The sequence below is a fragment of the Micropterus dolomieu genome, linkage group LG01 (genome assembly GCF_021292245.1).
Source record: "Micropterus dolomieu isolate WLL.071019.BEF.003 ecotype Adirondacks linkage group LG01, ASM2129224v1, whole genome shotgun sequence".
NCBI classification, from domain to species: domain Eukaryota; kingdom Metazoa; phylum Chordata; class Actinopteri; order Centrarchiformes; family Centrarchidae; genus Micropterus; species Micropterus dolomieu.
This window is the reverse complement of record NC_060150.1, coordinates 4,317,944-4,339,147: the sequence shown is the minus strand read 5'-3', so window position 1 is coordinate 4,339,147 and position 21,204 is coordinate 4,317,944. Positions and strand designations below refer to the sequence as shown.

The 21,204-nt window shown below is 39.8% G+C and overlaps 1 protein-coding gene and 1 long non-coding RNA gene across 2 annotated transcripts in view; one reads left to right on the top strand and one right to left on the bottom strand.

The window, feature by feature from the left end:
* Positions 1–462: 462 nt before the first annotated feature.
* LOC123978827 (muscarinic acetylcholine receptor M4-like) overlaps positions 463–21,204 on the bottom strand; it is a 45,803-nt gene continuing 25,061 nt past the window's right edge. Inside the window, exons 2-7 of the mRNA XM_046062349.1 lie at positions 17,742–18,340; positions 15,236–15,390; positions 14,114–14,315; positions 13,859–13,948; positions 9,054–9,317; positions 463–7,142 (exon numbers count right to left, since the gene is read on the bottom strand). Of these exons, the coding sequence (XP_045918305.1) occupies positions 6,897–7,142; positions 9,054–9,317; positions 13,859–13,948; positions 14,114–14,315; positions 15,236–15,390; positions 17,742–18,340 (1,556 nt within the window). The 3' untranslated portion in view covers positions 463–6,896. The remainder of the gene's footprint in view (positions 7,143–9,053; positions 9,318–13,858; positions 13,949–14,113; positions 14,316–15,235; positions 15,391–17,741; positions 18,341–21,204) is intronic.
* On the top strand, positions 9,068–9,873 carry LOC123978836. The gene is made up of 2 exons (XR_006827057.1): positions 9,068–9,178; positions 9,696–9,873. It is a non-coding gene; the product is annotated as an uncharacterized LOC123978836 (long non-coding RNA).

Below are 21,204 nucleotides of genomic sequence, written 5' to 3'. Positions count from 1 at the left end.
AGCCAAAACACCTGCTACATTTAGTGTTGATTTACCCTTTAAAGAGTCATTCGGTTAGAATCTTGTGTGCCGTTGGGAATCCAGTTCTGGCGTAGCAGATTCATTTTAAAACACATACAGTACATATACAGATGGTTACCAACATAAAGGAAACGTTACTAATACAATGTGGGTGTTTCCTCTAGTTTGGCAGTTATGTTACAGATTTCCAGCTCCCAATATAAAAACTATGCCTTAATGCAGGGATGTACTCTTGACATAAAATAAATTATAAATGAATCAGTTGTTCTTCAACGTGGTGAAAATGTTTTGTCACTTAACTGATGCCATTGAGCTGAACTTGTAATAGCAATACTCGGACAAAAATACCACTATAATTCACAATGTCTTTAGATCACTATAAAGTACATGCTCTGTACATTGGGAGGTAAATATACTTCATATAATTTGAAAGAACACAAGGACCACATATCCTCTCTTTGGAATGATTCAGTATGTTTATATATTAAGCTCAAATATTCAGAATGATTGTGTATTTACAGCAATGCCCTTCAAACTGTCATTCGAACATACAGTGATGTATTTTGAACTAGTGACAATGTATTACCTTTGCATTCACTTTTACGAGTAAAAATATTTGGACGGTGTTTTATAGCAATCTACCAAATGAACTCAAACGTCAAGTTGTTAGCCCGATGTAAGGTTCTCCATGCGATTGCTTCAGTTTGGGAGTAGTACAGGGTTCATCTATTCATTATAAAACAGAAAATGTGATTTTACACCATCATGGCACAACACTTATTTGTCATATTCTGTTTTATCATGTGAAATACATTCTGTGTGATATACAGAAGATAAACCTGCCATCAGCTACCATCAGATAACACTTGTCAGTCTAGTGAGACGATCTACTTAACATGGCCGTTGATCTAGTGGTTCTCCAGCTCCATCTGATCATGAGGGACAGTGACTACAGGGATACTAAACAGAGCCACGCATTGGCTATTTAGCCAGTAACAGTGGAAATCTTCTTTAACCCTTGTCCAAAGTATTCATGATTCTCCATCGGCTGACTGAGACTGTAAATCATCGTACAATCTGCCTGTAGTTCTATAGACACAGAGGCAAAATGCTGATAGTACAAACTGCATGTACACACACATGCTTTATTTTCGCCAATGTGGTTGTTTCAAAAATAATAACAAGGAGTCGGAAGGGACATTTTGATACGTCTCTGCCAATGCCCTGCTATGTGGGGCTTAGGCAAGGACAGTGGCTGCTCTGGGTGGGGCTGCTCTTTGGGCACAATTTTTAATTTTTTATTTTTAGCCTGGGATTAAGATGGGGGAGAGGTTTGTTTATTTCCCTTTGGTGACCCTTCCTTACACTCATGCTCCCTGCAGTTATACCCACATGTCTTTGGATGCCCTTGGCAGACTCATTGCCTTCATCGTCACCTCAAGTTAGGATAAGCTGAGCAATTTTTAAAGGGATTTTTGTCTAAAATGACATCTGAAATGCACTGAATAATACTGCTGAGGACATCAGTTTCCCAGAGGTTTCACCAAGTTAAAGAATTTAATTTTGTTAAATTTATGGTCCTCTTTTCTGTTATAGCCCAGTTTTGAAAATACTGTTAATAAGATGGATAGACCTTCTCATGAATGTCGTGTCTAGTAAGGCTTTAAATTCTTTCAGTATGTAAAGGAGTCAAGCAGTCAGTCCAATTTCCCTAAACCCTGATGTCATGTCATTTATTCTGCACATCTAGTCAATTAAGTATGTCAGCTAACCAACCAGTGACCCATCAGTCTCAATCTCTGTCAAAAGTCTTCTGGCTTTTATGATTAATTCTGAAGTTTAATAAAAAAAAAAAAAAAAAAAAAAATTGAGGTCATACAGAAGAGGAAAAATGTGAGCAGGCATTTATGGAAAACCAACAAATACAAGGAAATCTCAGTCTGAATAGCCAATAAAAAGATTTGCTCATAGAACCGTCATTTTTCTTTATCGTAGTCTCCAATATCTAAGATGTCAAAACTCAGGGCCTGACAATATCCCCAAGACAAATTTCAATCTTGGAGCTACACTACCTAAGTGGGAATTGTATAATCTGTAAATGTCCATTGGTTTTTAAAATCATTTTGGGGAATTTTGATTATCTGCCATGACGTTTAAATGGTACATATTCCAGTGTAATTACCGATTTATCCTCTAAGGTGCTCCATAAAAATGTTGCATAATTTGCAAAGCAAAAACTTGAGAGTGAAAATGAGATAATCAGGGATAATGATTAAAGAAGCCACACTGCAGGAGGGAGAACAGAATGAAATACCAAAAGCTCTTCAAATGTCCCTGCAGTCTTCAGCGTCTCTCACTGAGAACAACCACTGACAATGAAGGGCAACCGTTTTTAAACTTTGTTTCGGACTGTGCTCACAATCTACTGTGCACATGATTAAATAATTTTGTGTCTCCATGGGGAACTAATATCTGTGTAACAGCAGAGCAGCCTCACTGGTCTGCTACAAGAGCAACAAGCCACACTGGGCAGCAAAGGAAAAAAGCAAAACGCAAAAAGAACAAACAAGTGGAGTAAAATAAGTGAGAGCGGAGGCCAAAACTTAGATAACTCCAAGGCCTAACCTTTAAAAGAAACTCTTAGACATTTTCAAGACTCGCCTTGAGTGCTACAGCCCTACATCGATCAGGCCTTTAGTCGAGCTTTAGTCAACAGAAGCCGGCGTTGAATTTGTCAGACAACACTTCAAGGACTCTAATGGATTACTGGTTACTTGACATCAGCAGTTTCCAGCAATACTGCACACGCAGTATTGTTATCCAGAGTGGGTGAATGAAGAGAAAAATGACAATCAACTAGGCCAAGTCATACTTACAAGTCCACTACTGTATTGTATAGCATGCACACACTCACTGAGGACTTTGTTAAGTTCTATATAAGAAGAAAGCAGCCTAAGCTCTCTGTCACTCCTCCTCAGTCCCAGGGTGGATGAACAGGATGTCACGATTTTCTTTTTGCACCCTTTTTTCTCTTCAGTGTGAGCAATAGGTGCTTGACTAGGTCATGACAAGCTCCTGAGCCATGCTAAGCTGCTGACGCAGTCACATTATAAGCAGACAGAAACCCAGCCCAAGTCCTGCTGAGTCATGGAGGATTTTGTAGCACTTTGGCTGACTAGTAGACGTTTCATTTCTCAGACGCTTTAGCTGCATTTGATTTGAGCCTAGTACAAATTCTTGTTGTGCACAAAATACCTAAACCCTTTCCCCTGACATTCCCTCATAATTTACACAAATTATTGATTAACTAACTAGCTGTCATTATTCCCCACAATGTTGGACTAAACTCCAATTGTGATGATTCTTGTGAAATATCAGAAAGACAGCAGTATCACTGGGCTAACCGAGCAGTTTTTACTAGTGAGGGATCACTAAGTAACTACTCAATATGGTGTATCCTAGTTAGTAACTCTTGATTAAGTAATTAGTCGTTAATAGTTTTGTGCGGCTCAGCAGCTGAGTCAGGGTTAATCAGGAAGACTTACAAAGACAGTAGTCAGAATGTTGATTCAGGGTTGCATTAATATGGTATCTCACAATTTTGTGTACTGTATTGTAAGGTGTTATCAAATAAAAAACATTTATAACTCTATAACAGTAGAGGTATATTTTGGACCTAAACTGGACAAGCCAACAGAATCTGACCAATCCAAAATATGGAGGACCTGAACAGACCCAAATAGAGAGAACGCCAACACTGGCAGCAGCATGCTTCACCAATTAACGACCAGCCACGGTGGAAAAAAAGGCCAGCAATACAAGTTCTGCAATGAATTACTCTTAAGCCAAGCTGCCAACTAATTTCTCTCCAAGTAAATTATATGTATAAAGTCATGGTCATCAGAGGCAACGGCATAATTATGCAGACTTTTAATTCCACTATCTGGGCGTGAAATTGAATTTGAGCATTCATTCATAAATATCATTCAACATCTCCATACTCAGGTCACAAGATGAAAAACAGAGCAAATTCCATTCGATCATAAAGATCATAACATTATCCATATCGTGTGATTGAAGTGACTTTAAAAAAAATAAATTCCCATGCATTTTGCTCATCACAACAATGCTTCCGATATAATCAATGTTTTTCTTCTAGTGTCTCAGTACAGACCCTTTTAGTTCTACTAATGGTAAGGCTCTAAGAATAGGTATCACCACTACGTTGTTTCAACTGTTTAAAACTTTCATATTGGGGGTGTAATGAACATTGCAACTGCTAGTGGGGCTATGCCTTTAATCGTGTTTTAAATATGGTAATGTACATTTAACAATTAAAACTAAACAAACAGCTTTTAGCTTACAAAACTGTAGGCGACTGAAAGTAAGGTTTTGAAGCAGTTCAGTGATGGTGGCTTGTTGTTTTTATGAACTGGAGCGACCTTAAATCAAGCTGATGACATGCTGTTATAAAGAAAATCATTTCCATATACAGTTATTGAGCTTCTAAAGTTGTATATTTAAAAGCACAATTAGCTTATTTAGGATTCGCTGTTATTGTTGCTCATGGACTAAAACCCTCCAACACGGCGTCCACATTGTGTGGTGGTATGCTACTTAATATATTTTCCCTCGTTCTGCTGCTACCATCTCCTCTGTCCTCCACCATATCAAAGTTTGTTACTCTCATTCATACGTATATCTTTTCTTGATCAATCTGGCCTCATATTTTATCCTTTACGGTGCCTATGATGCTATAATTTGGGGTATCAGTCAGAATCAGATTTAAAAAATAATAAAACCAGATATAATTTCAAAAACATTACCACAAGTTATACTTTCCCCAAGACCAAGGTTTCCCTACATTAATGTATTAGTCCTATTATCATTCATTATTTGTATTATTATCAATATTATTTGGCATCTCTTTGTGTAACTTGCATTGTGCTACTGTGTGTTATCTTCCCTCCTGCTCTCTCTCTCTCTCCCACTCTGTCTCTCAACCCAACCGTTCGAGGTAGATAGCCGCCCACCCTGAGCCTAGGTTCTACCTGCTAAAAGGAAGTTCTTCCTTGCCACTGTGGCAAAGTCTTTACAAAGACTATGGTGTAGACCTGCTCTACATGAAAAGTGCAACGAGATAAATTAGTGCTATATAAGTAAAATATATTTGTACTGAACTTTATCAAGTGGGGACTTGATTTCAGAACTACTTTCGTGTTCCCTCGCATGATTTATGCTACCTTGTAATTCTTTATGCATTTCCTCTGAAACATGGAGGAAGGCTGAGCTCTAACAGAGTGTGCACATCCTCAGCTGTAGCTGGCTCAGTTGCATGTCTCTGTAATTAGCTGTTGATTACGGCTTTCAGCACGGCCATTGTGACGTAGTTTTTAACGGGTGGTGAAGCAATTTCAGAAGTCCTGTATTGTATATTGGAAACACATCTATTATTATGTGACAGAAAGACTTTAAGAAATCCCTAGTTTACACTCATGTTTTATTGTCTCCCAGTAGGGATGACTGGTATTCAATAAAATGCTAAATAAATAACGGTTGCCTCTCTAGCTCCTTCAGCCCTCTTCAGCAATATTTCCTCTCTACTCTCCCCTGTCTCCTTCCATCTCATGTTGTATCTATATTTTTATACTGGAGAAGGAGCAGGCTCTTGAATGTATTTTTTGAATGTGGCTTTGTACAGCGTGTAACAGGCTGGGTTGAAAGTAGAAGTGACATGACATAGCCAGTAGCCCACACAGTGTCAGGGACACAAGACTGGCCGAAGACTGAGACCAACACGATCACGTTATAGCATGAGGTGATGAAAACCAGCAGGATGGCAAAGATGCTCAAATCTAAGTGTCTGGCTTTTCAATGCTTTCTCAGCTAATGCTATTACATTAAATGATGCAAGAGAATTATTAGTGTGCCCACAGATATTTTGTGATCTTGGATTGTAAGGAAGCAATCCGCCATGTGGTCTTTTTTTAGATCTAATGATTGTATTTTGTTGCTACTACATTTGTCAACCTCTGAAGAATCATTTTACTAACCAGTCATTTAGTAGATAGAAATTATCCCTAGTAACATCTGGAACCAGTAGTCTTCCACCTGCATAGAGCAGTAATAAGAAAATCCACACCTTTTTGCCAATCAGAATGCAGGTCAGATCCATACACTACAGACAAAAACACTTTCATCCTTCCCTTAAAATTTGTTGGGTGACAATAAAAACATAATTATCCAGCCCTCCTGTTATTCACTTATTTTTCTCCGTCATATCCTCTTCATAAGAAAACACGATTTTGAACATCTCTTCCAAGCTTCCATTAATTTACCCTTCAGCATATCCCCTCACATCCATCCATCCATGCATCCAATTAACCAGCAGGACCACTTCCTCAGCCATGCATGCTGTAGTATTGTCCCTCAGTGTATCAGTCCATACCTCCATTCATCTGTTGTTTTCCCTTCATTTTTCTCCACCCTCTACATTTACCACTCACTTCTCTACTCGCATCAATCCCTGTTGCACCATTACAGATATTTCCCAATGTCTGTGAAACCATGTCTCCACTTGGGGTGTGATTTGTTCCGTCTTAGGGAAGCTGGGCAGGTTAAAGAATCCCTTGTTTACGCTCACATTTTGCTTTTGAACAAAAGGGATTCATTTGCAAAATAAACCATATTTGCTCACCCCACGCAGATGTGTCTTCTTTTTAGAAAGAACCCTTTATCCATTTGTGTTCTCTAGTTCCTTCAGCCATCTCTCACTCACCTTTCAACAATATTTACTCTCTGCCTTGCTCTGTACCCCTTCTTGCAATGGTTTACCCCTTCCCCCTCCATCCCTCCCTCAGTCTTCTCCTTCCATCTCATCTTGTACCTATGTTTTTATACTGGCACAGCAGCAGGTTTTTGAATGTCTTTTTGAACGTGGCATTGCACAGTGCGTAACAAGCTGGGTTAATAGTAGAGTTGACGTAACACAGCCAGTAGCCAATAGCCCACACGGTGTCAGGGACACAGGACTGACAGAAGGTTGAGATCAACACCATGACGTTATACGGCGTCCATGTGATGATGAAAGCCAGGAGGATGGCAAAGATAGTCTTGGTCACCTATAGAGAATGAGAAGAAAAGAGAGAGGAATAGTGAACTGAACAAGAGAGAACAGGACAAAGGAAAATCAAAACACTGGTTATCGTTTCTACTCCCTGGAAGGCCATTGATTTCTTTTTCATTCATTTCACTGTTGCGTGAAGATCAATTTGCTGAGAATTAAAACTGGTTTGAGATAGTTAATCCATGAGAGTGAACATGTGTGTGCTGTTTTATAGTGAAATAATATGTTAGTGTTGTATATTGTAGCTGTGCAGACTCATTACTCAAGGTATATACTTAATCACCTCGCAACAATGATGTAACTGACGGACATAAAAGCAGACCTGATGCTCACTGTGAAAGATTATTAAACATTATTATTATAATAAAACACTGGAATATTCTTGGAATTGAAGTATACATGCTTTAATATTTGGGATAAAACATGTTTCAGCCTTTTGGGTTTAAGGTACCGTGTAAACAAAGAAGTGCACTTGAACAAAAGTCCTGACATATTCTGTACTCCGTTTATTTTGTATGCTAATTTTATAACTCTTACTTTGACAAAGAAGCCTACAAGATCTATGCCCCGTTTCCCAAACGCATCTCAGGGCTAAGATGATGGCAAAATCCATCTTACAAACCTTAAGCTTAGGGGGAGTTATTGTACCTCCTACTGACTCACACAAGCCTTAGCAGGCATTCAGACGGAAAACAGCCCTGTGTTAATACAACGCAAAGGGCTGTGTTGGAGGGGGCATGTTGTTCCAGTTACTGGCGAGATGATGAAACAGGATCCAGGAAAGCCGGTTTAAGTCATAGATCCATGACTTTGAAGGCTTATCAGACACCAAAACACCGAACAGAGGTTTATAGTACTCTTGCATAGGATATTCAAACTCTTGAAATTCTCATGACAATCGTGAGGTAAACAGTAGAAATACACATTACACATGTCACAACATAATCTGCAAGGAATCTGCGATTGCATGTAGTAGATTAGTAAATGCAGCGCCTTGCCAAGAGACACAGGTTGGCTGTGGCTCAGGAGGAAGGAGTGGGTAATCCACTACTTACCAGGTTGGCGGTGTGATCCCCAGTTCCTCCTGTCCACATGTCAAAGTGTCCTTGTGCAAGACTGACTGACTGATTTCTGTCTCTGTCATCATTGTCCTCCAATGATTTCAGTGTACAGTTGTTTTAACAGCTTCAAACATGAGGATCGTTGAATATATATATAGCATATATAACATTAATTTCTTCTGAAACATGTCCTCATTCACTGCTTTAAATTTCTATATCTTCTTATTTTTTAATATTGGGTTGACTTTATCAGCTGCAGGCTAGATTTTTTCCCCCCATTATGAAATCTTTGTATTAAAGATACATTCCTCATTTTGATAACGTATACAAAAACCCACTAATTCCCCAAATTTCCTCCCTCACTGCTGATGTTTTGAATTTTAAGCGTGACCCATGGTGATTTTGAAGAGTGCTAGGAATGTGGTTTTACGATACATGCTCTCCTTTTTAAAAGCTCAGAGGAATGCTTCCAACTACCATCTGTCATTCTCAACGATAATTAAGTGAAATAACTGCAGCACAACAGCAAGTCATCTTTGAAAACAGCTGCTCCATATCATTCACACGCTGGTGCACTGGATAGTCCCACCTGTACACCAGCGACAAATGCTGCTATGTAAAAACAATCTTTGTTTTTTTTCCATGATAAATTACAGTACCCTATTGTGTCCGGATGATCAGTGAAGATAACGTGTTATGGTATATGGTACAAAAATGCAATGCAAACTATAAACATTTAATCACAAGAATAAACAATTACACTCATATCTGCCTTGATATTCTTCAACTCTATGTATTGTTTACCTATTTTTGCCTCATGTCTGTGCAGTGTTACATTAACATACTTTCTTTTCTCTGGCAGCCATCTGTCTTTTCCTCTTCACTTGGCTTCTGGCAATGCTTGCAAACTTTCTTGCCACAGTCCGAGGACGGCTGATTGGGATTGAATGCCTTTCTGCTCCCTCTACAGGTGGGACGATCTCTATAGCTGTGATGCATTCATCCCCGGCCTGCTTCGTTACAATTTTTATCTTGGACCACCTCGAGCTGATCTTGGGCTCAGCTGGATTGGCGGTCATCGTGGCAACGGGGTTGGGAGTTGTTGCAGCCTGTAACAAAATCAAAAGCTTTATTAGGAACTTTTAGAGCCAGTGTGACCTTTTGTAGGGTGTATGAAGGTGCATGAAGTCAGGGATGTAGTGTTTTAGGGCCATTTGTGTTCTCTGCCTTTCTGTCTGTTCTCCCTTACTTCTAGGGCGGAGTTGTGGGCTTGGCTCCCTGTGGCCGGGCGCCCCACTCACACCTGCTGACAAGCCCTAATTGTCACACCTGACTCTCTGCCTCCTAACAGCTCTCCTTCAAAAGCCTGGTTTGCCTTCCGGTCTCGGTGGATTTTTGAGAGCGTAATGCTGTGGCCAACCTGATGTTTCTAAGCTGGAAATCTGAATCTGTTTTACCTGCAATTAATCCTGGATATCCATCTTCAGGTCGAGAACCTCCGCCCATCTGGTCAGTCTTCCAAGCTGCCGCCCTGCCAACCCACCAGAGAACAAACAATTCCCTCTGCCTGCCACGCCTCTGCTTCAACCTGCCTGCTCTGAGCCATTACCCTATGCCTGAACCAAGCCTTTACATGTTGTGCTCTAATAAAACTGTTAAAATCTTCCGGATTGTGATCTCTCTGCTTCTGGGTTCAGGAACCAATATTCATAGTGAGTACTTTGTCAGTGAGAAATAAATAACTTGAGAACACAGGTAGCTAGAACTGAAAAACAAAAAGAAACATGGTGTTTCAACATAGTGAATACTTAAGAATATTATATTCCATTTCTGCCACTTGATCCTAAATTTTACACACTGGACCTTTGAGTTATTTCTGTAAGTTACTTGTACAGCTGGATCCGTCTTAACACTGGCCTGACCTCTTAATTATTAATGTTGCCTATATAGTGCTGATAAACACTGTGTGTGTCAGGCCACTTAAAAATGCCTGACTCTGTATTTAAATCAATGATTCTTGGTGCTCAAACGTAGTCAAAGTTGATGAACATGCCGACCATATTATCTACCCAGAGCAGCAGTCACATGATGAAACAATGATGGTATTTTTTATTATAGCTGCCGATTTTAATCAAACCTCAGAACTGTTTTACTTTAATTCCACCCCGACTTTGGACTATCAGATCACTTTTTCTTGCTTCTCTTACCAACCTTTCCCCAGCTGATTTAAAGGGTCAAACAATCATAAAAGTGTGTACAGATGACCGTTGATTGGAACATGTTCAGAGATGCCAACTCCCAGGAGAACCACATAAATCTTGACAAATATACATCATCACTGTGTTACTGCTGTACGCGCGTTTCCTTTTCCTCTCCTGGCCTCTTTAGCTCTGCCCAGGTGTGCTACATCTTGATTGCTCAATGAGGTACACCTGGCCTAGTAGTGGGGCGCTTACAGTTTTTCTTGATTGAAGACATGCTAAATGAAACGGGGATCCACTTGATCGTCATCATCACTGTCTTGGCACAACAGAAGTCTTCTCTTGCAAATGTGCTTGACACTTTTTAATTTCTTTCAAGCGTCTTTTACAGTCTTTTTTTAAACCAGTTAATATGACCCCAAACTCTGTTAGATTGCATTTCTTTTTTTCAATCACTAACATGAATTGGTCAAAACTGAAGTCACATTGTTGAAACACACAGTCAGTGAAACAGAAGTGTATGTGGACCAAACTGTGAATCATCATTTTTATTTTTCACACAAAATTGATTCCATGACCACTTTCTCCAAAATCCATGAACTCTGTTTTTTTTTTTTTCATTTTCTAAATTTGCTAACACCCAGTGTCCACAACTGTTAAAAACACATTCAACACAGAATGATGGCAACTGTCCTGCATTTCTGCAATAACCAGTTTGAGCTATATTTATAGTAAATTACTATATGCTATTATATAAAAATATCCTGTAAAGGGTATTGAAGCACATTTCTAATACATTCTTTTTAAAATATGCTTTTATCCTTTAACAAAATACTGATTTATGTGAAAAATACTTCAAACTTTAAAGATAAGTCCATAATTTATGTAATGCTTCCTGTAGTTAGAGTGTGTGTGTGTGTGTGGTTTTTTTTTAAGGTCTGTGTGTTATGAGTGATAGTGTTTGCTTTCTGAGAAGAAACTGTTGTCAGTGTTTTGGCCAGGTTGCATGCTTGAAAAAGTGGCTTCAGCATTGACTGATGCTTGTTAGTAATTGACAAAAAAAACTGTGTCGGGCAAAAGGAAAACATATTTTCACAGCGGATAGAAATGACCTGCATAATTATGACCCACCTGTGTGAAACTTCTTTGCACAACTCTTCTTTTCTCACTGATTAGCTCAGTTGGTAAGGCACAGTCACAAGATTGTGAGTTCGATTCTCACAAGAGACTCATTTGGGGGCGGCAGTAGCTCAGTCCGTAAGGCTGGAATTGGAGGGTTCGAATCCAGCTCGGACCAGAGTTGCGGTGTGTGGACTGGTAGCTGGAGAGGTGACAGTTCACCTCCTGAGCACTGCCGAATGAGGCCTTGATAAAGCCCCTGAACGCCGCACTAAGTGGCAGCCCCCTCACTCTGACATCTCTCCGTGTGTTGCTATAGGTCCTGTTTGTGCATGTGTGTGTATTTCAGACCTGTGTGTAAATACTAATAATAATAACAGAATGAAAACATTGAGTTGAAAGGCGAGTAAGAGGCCACAGCAGAGGGGCATTTTATTGCAGTACAATAAAAATCAGTTCTCTGAAGAAAGAATGCAAGACATGATTGATTTGATGATATGGTGATCACAAGGACATTGAAATCATTCCCCAAACAGAAAGCCTGGATGAAGGGAGAGGTGAGCGCCCTGTCCAGAGCCACAAAGCTGCTTTTTTGGACAGGTAACGAGGAAGCTAACAGCACTGCCAGAGTGAGACTGAAAGCTGGCATGAAGTAGGCAACACGGACAGATCAGGAGAGACTGGAGAGAGATAACACCACACACATGTGGCAGGCGATCTAGACCATCACAGGCTACAAAAACAGGTGCACTCCAATCATGTGTAAGGCCACATTGCCAGATGAGCTAAACACCTTTTAAGCTTGCTTTGATGTCCTCAACAAAGCGTCAGCTGTAAAGTCTACTCCACCTCCAGAGGCCAATGTCAGTATCCCCAACGGATGTGAGAAGAGTCCTGCTGAGAGTGAATGTGAGTAAATCTACTGGGCCTGATAACACCCCTGGCTGTGTACAAAGAATGTGCCAGCCAGCTAGTTGATGTTATTACTGAAACTGCATGACTGCGACCCCCGACACGGAGACAACTTTGTTGTGAGGTTTACGAACGACACCACTAATGTCGGCCCGATTTCAAACAGCAATGAGACTTCATATCAGGAGGAAATCAACAAGCTTGCAGTGTTACAACCTACTGCTCAACATCAGCAAAAACAAGGAGCTGATCGATGATTTTAGGAAAAACGAGACAAAGTCACACAGACCTGTCTACAAGAGCTGAGGAGACAAAGACATTCCTTTGGCAGATGCAAGAAACAAACATGTTGACTTTTTAGATTGTTGTGAATAGTACATGCACTTTTACAGAAATAAATATACATGTGTATTGTCAGATTAACAGATGTACATGATCGCCATTTAAACCTGGATTAACAGTCAATTACTTATTGCAAAGTGGATACTATTCTGGGAAGCATTAGACGTAATAAATGTAATTTATTATTTAGGAAATAAATCCGGACAAAGAAAACAACTAAGACAGAATTGGTGAGTGGAGTAAAGTTTGAGTCGATCGACATCAGACACCGCTGGCCCCCTGGACAGAAGACGGTAATGTACAGCCAGTGGCAAACGCAGGGATCTCTCTCTTGTCTCTTTTTTTTGCCCGAGTGTGCTAAGATGTTATCATCCTGGCGCTTGCTGACCGAGAGAGACAGGCCGACTCAACCCGAGTTGCCATGTGGGACCGACAATGCCCGAAAATGTCTGAGTTGTTGGGAGATCCACACCAGAGAAAGAGAAACACATCAGCTGGGCAAGTTGCAAAGTGGGTCTGAGTGCTGAGTGGGGAGAACCTGTTAAAAATGTTAACAGGTAAGTGGTGAATCGTAGGTTTGTGCTTAAGGCTATGCTTCCTTCAGACAGTCACCCATCCTCCCTAGCTTCCCGGCTGCAGGGGGACGGCTAACAGGAGCAACATCTGATTGGTCCACACTGGATACTGGTGGCTGGCTAACTACGGCAACAAACAACTGAGTTTCTATGGTGTGGATACAAGTTTCCAGTTCCCTAAGCCTCGCCCTCCTTCTTTTAGCGACTCTGACTAGAAAGAAGAAATATATGTGTGTGTGTGTGTGTGTGTGTGTGTGTTTTTTTTTATTTTTTTATTTAGTATAGCGGATAACTAGTTGCTGGCGGCATTAAAATCAAACACGCCAGTGGGAGAGGCTCAGTCCGTCCTGAGTGTCAGACAGTGCGCTATTGAAAATTTGTATTTTGGTTGAGATTTGAACGCATAATGACCCATTATAAACCGCAAAGACGATATACTTCTAAGAATGTGTTGGAAATAAAGCATGAAATGGCAAAAAAAACAAACATTTGAACACCAACCTCAGATGTCCCCTTGTTGTTGGTATTGTCCTTTGGTTCTGTAGGGTGAATAAACGCTGTGGATGAATCGTTGGAGCTCTCTTTTTCCTCCTAGATAGATAGATGGATGGACAGACTGATTGATTTGCACAATGGAACAATAATGCACTAAGGAACTATGAAGGTTCAGATTAGCTACAGCTACCACACAGTCACACTGCAGAACAAAGTCTGGTGGACTGTGAGCAGTGATGTTAATTGTGTACGAGTCAGTACCTGTGTGAGTCCTGGACTGGGCTGTGCTGGAGCCTGTGGCTGAACTGGTTTTGGTTCCTCCACTCTGCCATTCTTCACAGCCTCTAGAGCGGTGGTAGTTGAGTCCACACTGAGTTTGGGAGTAGAGCGGGGGCTGGCCTGAGGACTGGTCTCATTGTTATTGTTCTGCTTTAACAGCTGACTGTTCAGTAAGCTGGGAGTTCTAGGGGGGGGGAAAGCATCAGATGTGCACATTATAAAATCCCCAAATGTATATGAATCATTTATTATGATAATTAATTAATTGATAAGCAACTTTTGCACATGATTAATTCACGTTAATAGCATGGGTGTAACATGCATCTGCCGCCAGTTTGTTTTAATAGTAGCCAACTGCAAAAGATTTACAAAATGTAGGAAAATATTCAGGTGACCAGTAAATTATTGGTTGAATAAGAGTAATTATACACACAAGGCTGCAAGGTGCACATAGCCAAATGTAGTGCTTAACATACTGTAGTTACAATTGCACAAGCATATGTTGTTTATCATGCAATTGTTAGTGGCTAATTCAGGCTGAGCGTCGGGGAGGGTGATGGTGTGACACTGATATTTATATATATATTATTTATTTATACATTATATTTTGGTTCAACTCTGTTTGGAACATATGCGGCATTTGGAAGGACAGCAGATGAGTATAATGTGCTGTAGGTTGTTGGGGAAGTTTCTATGAACAATATGATACTGCAGTGAAAATGGGTCATCACTGGAATCCCCTGTAACTAACCAGATTCTGGCTCAGCACAGTTGTTGTCCCCCTTCAGTGGGGAAAATAAACCCTTTTACAACCATCTTTCAGTATGCAGTCTTTTGGAAGAAATATGTTTAAACCTTTTTTTGTAGGCTTCTGCTAAGAGAAATAAGATAATGTAAACCAAGAGAAACTGTTACATTAAAGACAAAGAAAACAGACAAAACATATAAACCAAAACTGTCTTTTTGCTGTTGCTTCAGATATTGATTTTGTGCAATAACGGTACGCTTTCCAAACACAAGCAGCTAAATTAAGGAAATCCTGTCTTTTGTTTTGTTGTTTACACTGAGTAAAATAACATTATTTGATCCCTCTGATCCCCTTACTTTATTCCCTTCTTCTCTTTCTTCTCTGGTTTGTGTTTGGAGACCCTGCTCCTGGAGGCCAGGGAGATGTGGATGTAAAGGACTGTCATAATAATGACAGGAAGATAGAATGCTGCTATAGCCGTCCCAAACGTCACCGCAGGGTTAGAAAGGAACTGCAGACAGGAAAAAAAAAAAGAAACCCTTCCATCATCACCAGAGAATGTTTACACACAATGAAAAAATTTACTGTTTTGAAATTATTGCAATTTGTCCAGTCTAATACAACATACCTGAAATCAATCCTTTCTTTGTACAGCTTTACAATATTTAATTTTGTTGACACTGTTTTTCTTAAACTGTCAGTCTTTGAGGTTTTAGTTTGTGTTGGTGTTTATTAGTATGACTTTATTGTGTCATACTAAGGGTGTAATAATTAGGCACGACCATACATATAGATTAAGGGGACACACACACAAAAATAGAGGTACAAGACCAGAACAATTCTGTACTTACAGGTACACCTTTGAAGAATATTTTAAGTATACTTTCACTAAAGTGCACACAATTGTCTGTCAAAAGGGTAACTACCCAGCGACAAGCATTTGTATACTTTTAAGTACACACCCTTACTTCTATTTATTTGAGTGTGCAGAGTATTTAGACACAGAGCGCAACAAAAAATGTTGTCTGAATGTAAATACATAAACGACAGAATGTAATTTCCCAGGTCCTGCATGTAAATTCACTCCTAAAATTAAGATCAAACTTAATATATATTTGTGACAAAATAATTGTGGTGTAGGCCTTTTGTGTGGCACCTGACATCACGTGTCAACTGCGGGGAACACTACATCAGTGAAACACCAAGGGACCCGCAAAGGACTGAATGAACACCAGAAACAAACATCAGCTCAACATCAACCAGACCGAAACCATGACAAATGGGGGTAGCTAAGCTAGCATGGCTGCCAGCAAACTAATTTGCTAGAAGTTTTACTCCCTACAAACTACTTTTGGCTGTGCGATCTGTGTGTTTGACGCCGATTTTTTATTTGAAAAAAATTGACACATTTGAGCAGGAACTTATTGATTACAACTGCTGTCTAACAACTGACCATTGGCTAAGCTACGCCCTCCTTAGTTACTGTTGCTAAGGCCAACAAACTGTCGGACCTGTTGGACTTTTAGCACGACGCTGTCTATTCCTGCACTCCCTGGAGAAATAATGCCTAATTTTTGGAAAAGCGAAGCAGACAGTTTTGCAGTCGCGTTGTGCATTTGAAGGTTGTATTAAGGCTATTCAAACAGACATTAAAAAAATAAAGACAGAAGCTAAAGCCAACCGATCAGAGTAGAAGTGAACCACCGTAATATTGAGAAAGAGAGAAAGAGCACAACAATATTTAGGATCAACATTGTTTCTGTACAGCTGTAGGTCTCATTAAAAAGCAGAACAGTAGGGATATATAACGTTACATTCATTAGTAAATTAGCTAGCGTTAGCTAACTAACATTACATTAGCCAACATTTTCCTGTATTTGTTTTAGGTTTTGAAAAATGAATAAATCGTACTTCTCCTTTCAACCTCTCTGGGTAGCGACTGTAACTATTAAAAGTGCCCCAGGAACAGCTTTGACCATATCTTGGAAAAATACAGCAAACAAAAAAGAGCTAGAAAACGACACATTTTCAATGAAGTGCAGCCATGAACGTGTCGGACCCCCAGTTAGAGGGAGTCCTATACTGCGCTGTGACTGGCCAGCTGCATATTTAGGGTGTGGCTTAGCGAAGGGTCAATTACAGCGGCATTGAACTGTGCTCATATTTCTGTAGACATTGTGAACACAGCTGGTATTGATGGAGGCAAGAAACCCACATATTAGAGTTTAAGGGGTTGCATTAAACCTGTAATATAAAAATATAAAAGTAATTCATTTTGAAGAGATCCATCCTTATGTGATTTTGAAATTATAATCTATTTGCATCAATATTTGCGATGGGATGAGGGCTGAACCCAAGTCATCAGTTTGTTTGTCATGATCATTGACTTTTTATAAATTGTGATCATATTATATTTGTACATTTTTCTGACTTAAATTTGTCAAAACTAAAAGGAGGCAGAAGAATAAAGCAGCAGATTGATTAACAGCTTTACAGGTTTTTTCTAAGGCTACCAAGACCTCCCAACACCTTTGACTGTCACTCTCCTTGCATAGCGGCCTGTGGAGAGTCTCTCCACATCCACTGGGAACAGGTTTAAGGTCATTGACTATGAGTCAGTGGACATAAGGAGAATGATCAAGGAGGGCATTCATATATGGCACAAGAGACCATCTCTCCCCATCACAGCATTCCACATTTAGGCCATGTGATGTTAAATATGTGTAAAGTGACTTCTTCATACATCAACAGGTCATTTCAACATCTTTCTTAATAATTTGGCAGGCAGCAAATGTGCTTATATTGTAGTCTTTTTCCCTGCTGTATCTGCTTAAAGGATCAATAAAGTTTTATGTACTGTACCTGAATATAACACTCTCCAGGTGGCACTGTTCGCTCTCCAACGATGAACTGCCAGAACAAGATGGCAGGAGCCCACAAGATGAACGACAGGATCCATGCTGCTGCGATCATTAACCCTGCCATCTTAGTTGTCCTCCTTGTCGGATACGTTAGGGGTTTGGTTACGCAAAAATAGCGATCGAAACTGATGATTAACAAATTCATCACTGAGGCGTTTGAGACAACATAATCTAACGCTAGCCACAGGTCACAGACCACCGGGCCAAGAGGCCAGTAGCCAACAATAATGTACACTGTGTACAAATTCATGCTGAAAACACCAATGATCAAGTCAGCGCATGCTAATGAAAATAAGAAATAGTTATTGACAGTTTGTAGGTGGCGATTTACTTTGATGGACAGCATGACTAAAATATTTCCTGTGACAGTCACAAAGCTTAGAGATCCTGTAACTAAGGCAATAAAAAACATCTCCAGAGCTTTATATGGACTCCCTGCCCCGACTCCATCGTCCACGGGAGAGCAGAACGTTGAATCATTGGTGGACAAGTTGCACGAGGTGTTGGAGAGCAGGTCAGCTGATTGGTTGACTGATGACCCTGAAGGAAGAAAAATAGAGAGAACAACATAAACTAAGAGAAATATGGAGCGTACAATAGCAGTACTCATCATTGAAATAGTGGCTGATTAATTTTAAAGGTCCCATATTATGCAAAATGTATTTTTTTATGTCTTTTCAACTTAAATGTGCGCCTAAAACTAAGAGGAAAAAAACATCCCCTCTCTCTTTCTGCTGCTCAGTATTTAAGTAAATTAGTGCGCAAACACAGCGTATTAATTTGGCTCCTTTCCTACCCAACATGTACCGAATACACCGCTCTCCGCCATGCTGCTCCAACCGATCAACCTGTTTGTCCAACACAACACCAAGCAGTGTTGTATATATTTTCTCTATGAAATATGATCCAGTTTCACCAAAATCAGTTAACAAAGATAATAAAGTTGTGTTTTGTACTGTAATCAGACAGACCTATCTCCACAAAGGCCATGCTTTAAAGCCAATATGACATAGTGAACAAACTGTGGCATTAAAGCTTCCAGGTTCGTCACATGATGTGCATTGGCCCCAAGAGACCTTTTCCCATTAACTTACATTGTGAACCAAGCAGCTGTAAAATGGTGGATATTTTTTTTTCGCAAAATGACTTACTGTCAGAATTTGACCCATTTGGTCAAACCCCGGTTGCCCCGGCCTTTCTATGTGGAGTTTGCATGTTCTCCCCGTGTCTGCATGGGTTCTCTACGGGTGCTCTGGCTTCCTCCCACCGTCCAAAGACATGCAGGCTAGGTTGATTGGTGACCCTAAATTGTCCTTAGGTGTGAGTGTGAGTGGTTGTTTGTCTATGTGTGGCCCTGCGATGGATTGGTGACCTGTCCAGGGTGTACCCCGCCTTTTGCCCGAAGTCAGCTGGGATTGGCTCCAGCCCCCCGCGACCCTGTACGCAGGATAAGCGGTTGACGATGGATGGATGGTCTGATTTGGAAAATCCCTTTTTACTTTAGCAGAGGGTTAATCTGGAAGTTAGCTTAAAGCTGCTGCTGATTCTTTTCCAACACCAAACATTTTGAACAGTGAAATCAAAAATATTCTGTTTTGATCAGCTGATGATTGTTTAAGTACTTTCCTTTTAATAAATACTAAAAGACAACTATTAATATTGGTCTATAGTTATTAAAGTTAGTAAGTTAGTCCAAGCTGTGCAGTGAGTTCAATATAAAACTAGGCTAAACAAGCACTTTGCATAATGTTAATGACTCAGCAGCCTATTATTTACAAGAGAAGTATCAGATTATCATTGTTTCTGTGGCTTTCGATGCGTTTTTCTTTGTGGAAGTTGGCTGATGTGACACTAGTGCTCTCAGTCACCAGTTTCACCTCTAAAAGCTACTTATTGGGTCAGTGACAATGGTGATATTGTTGACTTTAAAAAGATGACCACCTCTAATGACAATGAGTCAGACTAGAATATTATAAACCAGTCAAATGAAAAGCTCAAATCTTTCTTATACATTAATCTAGAACGGCAATCATACATATTAATGTGTAGGTTTATTGGTGGCACTACTTCAAAGCACCATGCATATTGAAAATCATTGCATACCCTCTAACCAGTCTGTGCAGTATATTAAATTTAGGCCATGGTTTAAATATACAGTGTATTGTTCTTTCAACAATGTGCTGTGTCAATGCAGTTATTCTGTTGACATTCAAACTCATTTAACAGAGAAAGACTGGCTGGCTCTGATAACATTCAACAGACGTATTAAGTGCAGGTAGAAACAAATGCTGCACAACCAAAAAAAACAGGAGACAGACTGCTGGGGGGGACTGGGGAGATTCATTTTCAAACATTAAAGCAGAATGAGCATTTTCTGGAAATTCTTAATGGTTTTAGATGGACATTAAGTGCAGATTCTCAGATTTTAAACTTTTTATCCTACTACACTAACACAAAAGTGCAATGTTTAGGTTTGCATTCCTGCTGAACTAATGTGTAAATGTTCAGAAAATGAAAATAAATCCGAACTACAGTGGCATATCAGGGCTGCCAACTTTTCAATTTAGTTTCGATTCGATATGGGTGCATTTCATGAGTATATGCCAGCATCATCAATCCTCAACCCCAGGAATTTTGTTTTTGTTTAGCAGCCAAATTCACAATTTTAAAGCGTGTTTTTAGCAAAAGCCAAGTGAATAATTATGGTCAACGATGAATAAGTATCAGCATACTTGCCAACCTCCAGACATAATAGCCAAAATTAGGAGAGATAATCTGGGGATCTTCCCCATGAAAATTGTTGACTGTTTTTCTGCATTCTAGTAAATTTGGAATTGGGAGGACAGGTGGGAAGAGGCATTGAGGAGAATCTGGAGGGTAAAATAAATGAGTGGATATGATTGAATTTTGTTAACATACTGTATATTGTTAATGCTAGGTATTGCTGATTTGCAATTTAAAACTCACTTCAAGGGTGTAACTTGTGTGGGAGTTACAATAAAGTGGAGGGGGCAGAATAAAAACTGTAATATTATTTTTCTGCATTTCTACAGCTACTTAAAAAGATGCTGTCTTGTTCCTCTTTACATGTTTAACCCATAACGCTACTGAACACCACATGCTGTGGTGTTGAATAAGCTTTAGGGTGTGACGGGACACTTGGTTCATGAGATGAGACATGATATTGGGTTCATAAGAACGAGATGAGATTTTACACTATTTTAAAGAAATTTTTAATGGCAAATTCTATAAAAATTTTGAGCATTAAACATTTGGTCTCTAACTCTAATAACTCTAATGAGTTATGGATGATTTCCAGGATTTCCAGGATTTCAACCACACCACTATCAATGTTAAGAACCACAGACTAAGCCAGAAATCTTGGTGTAGTCATGGACTCAGAC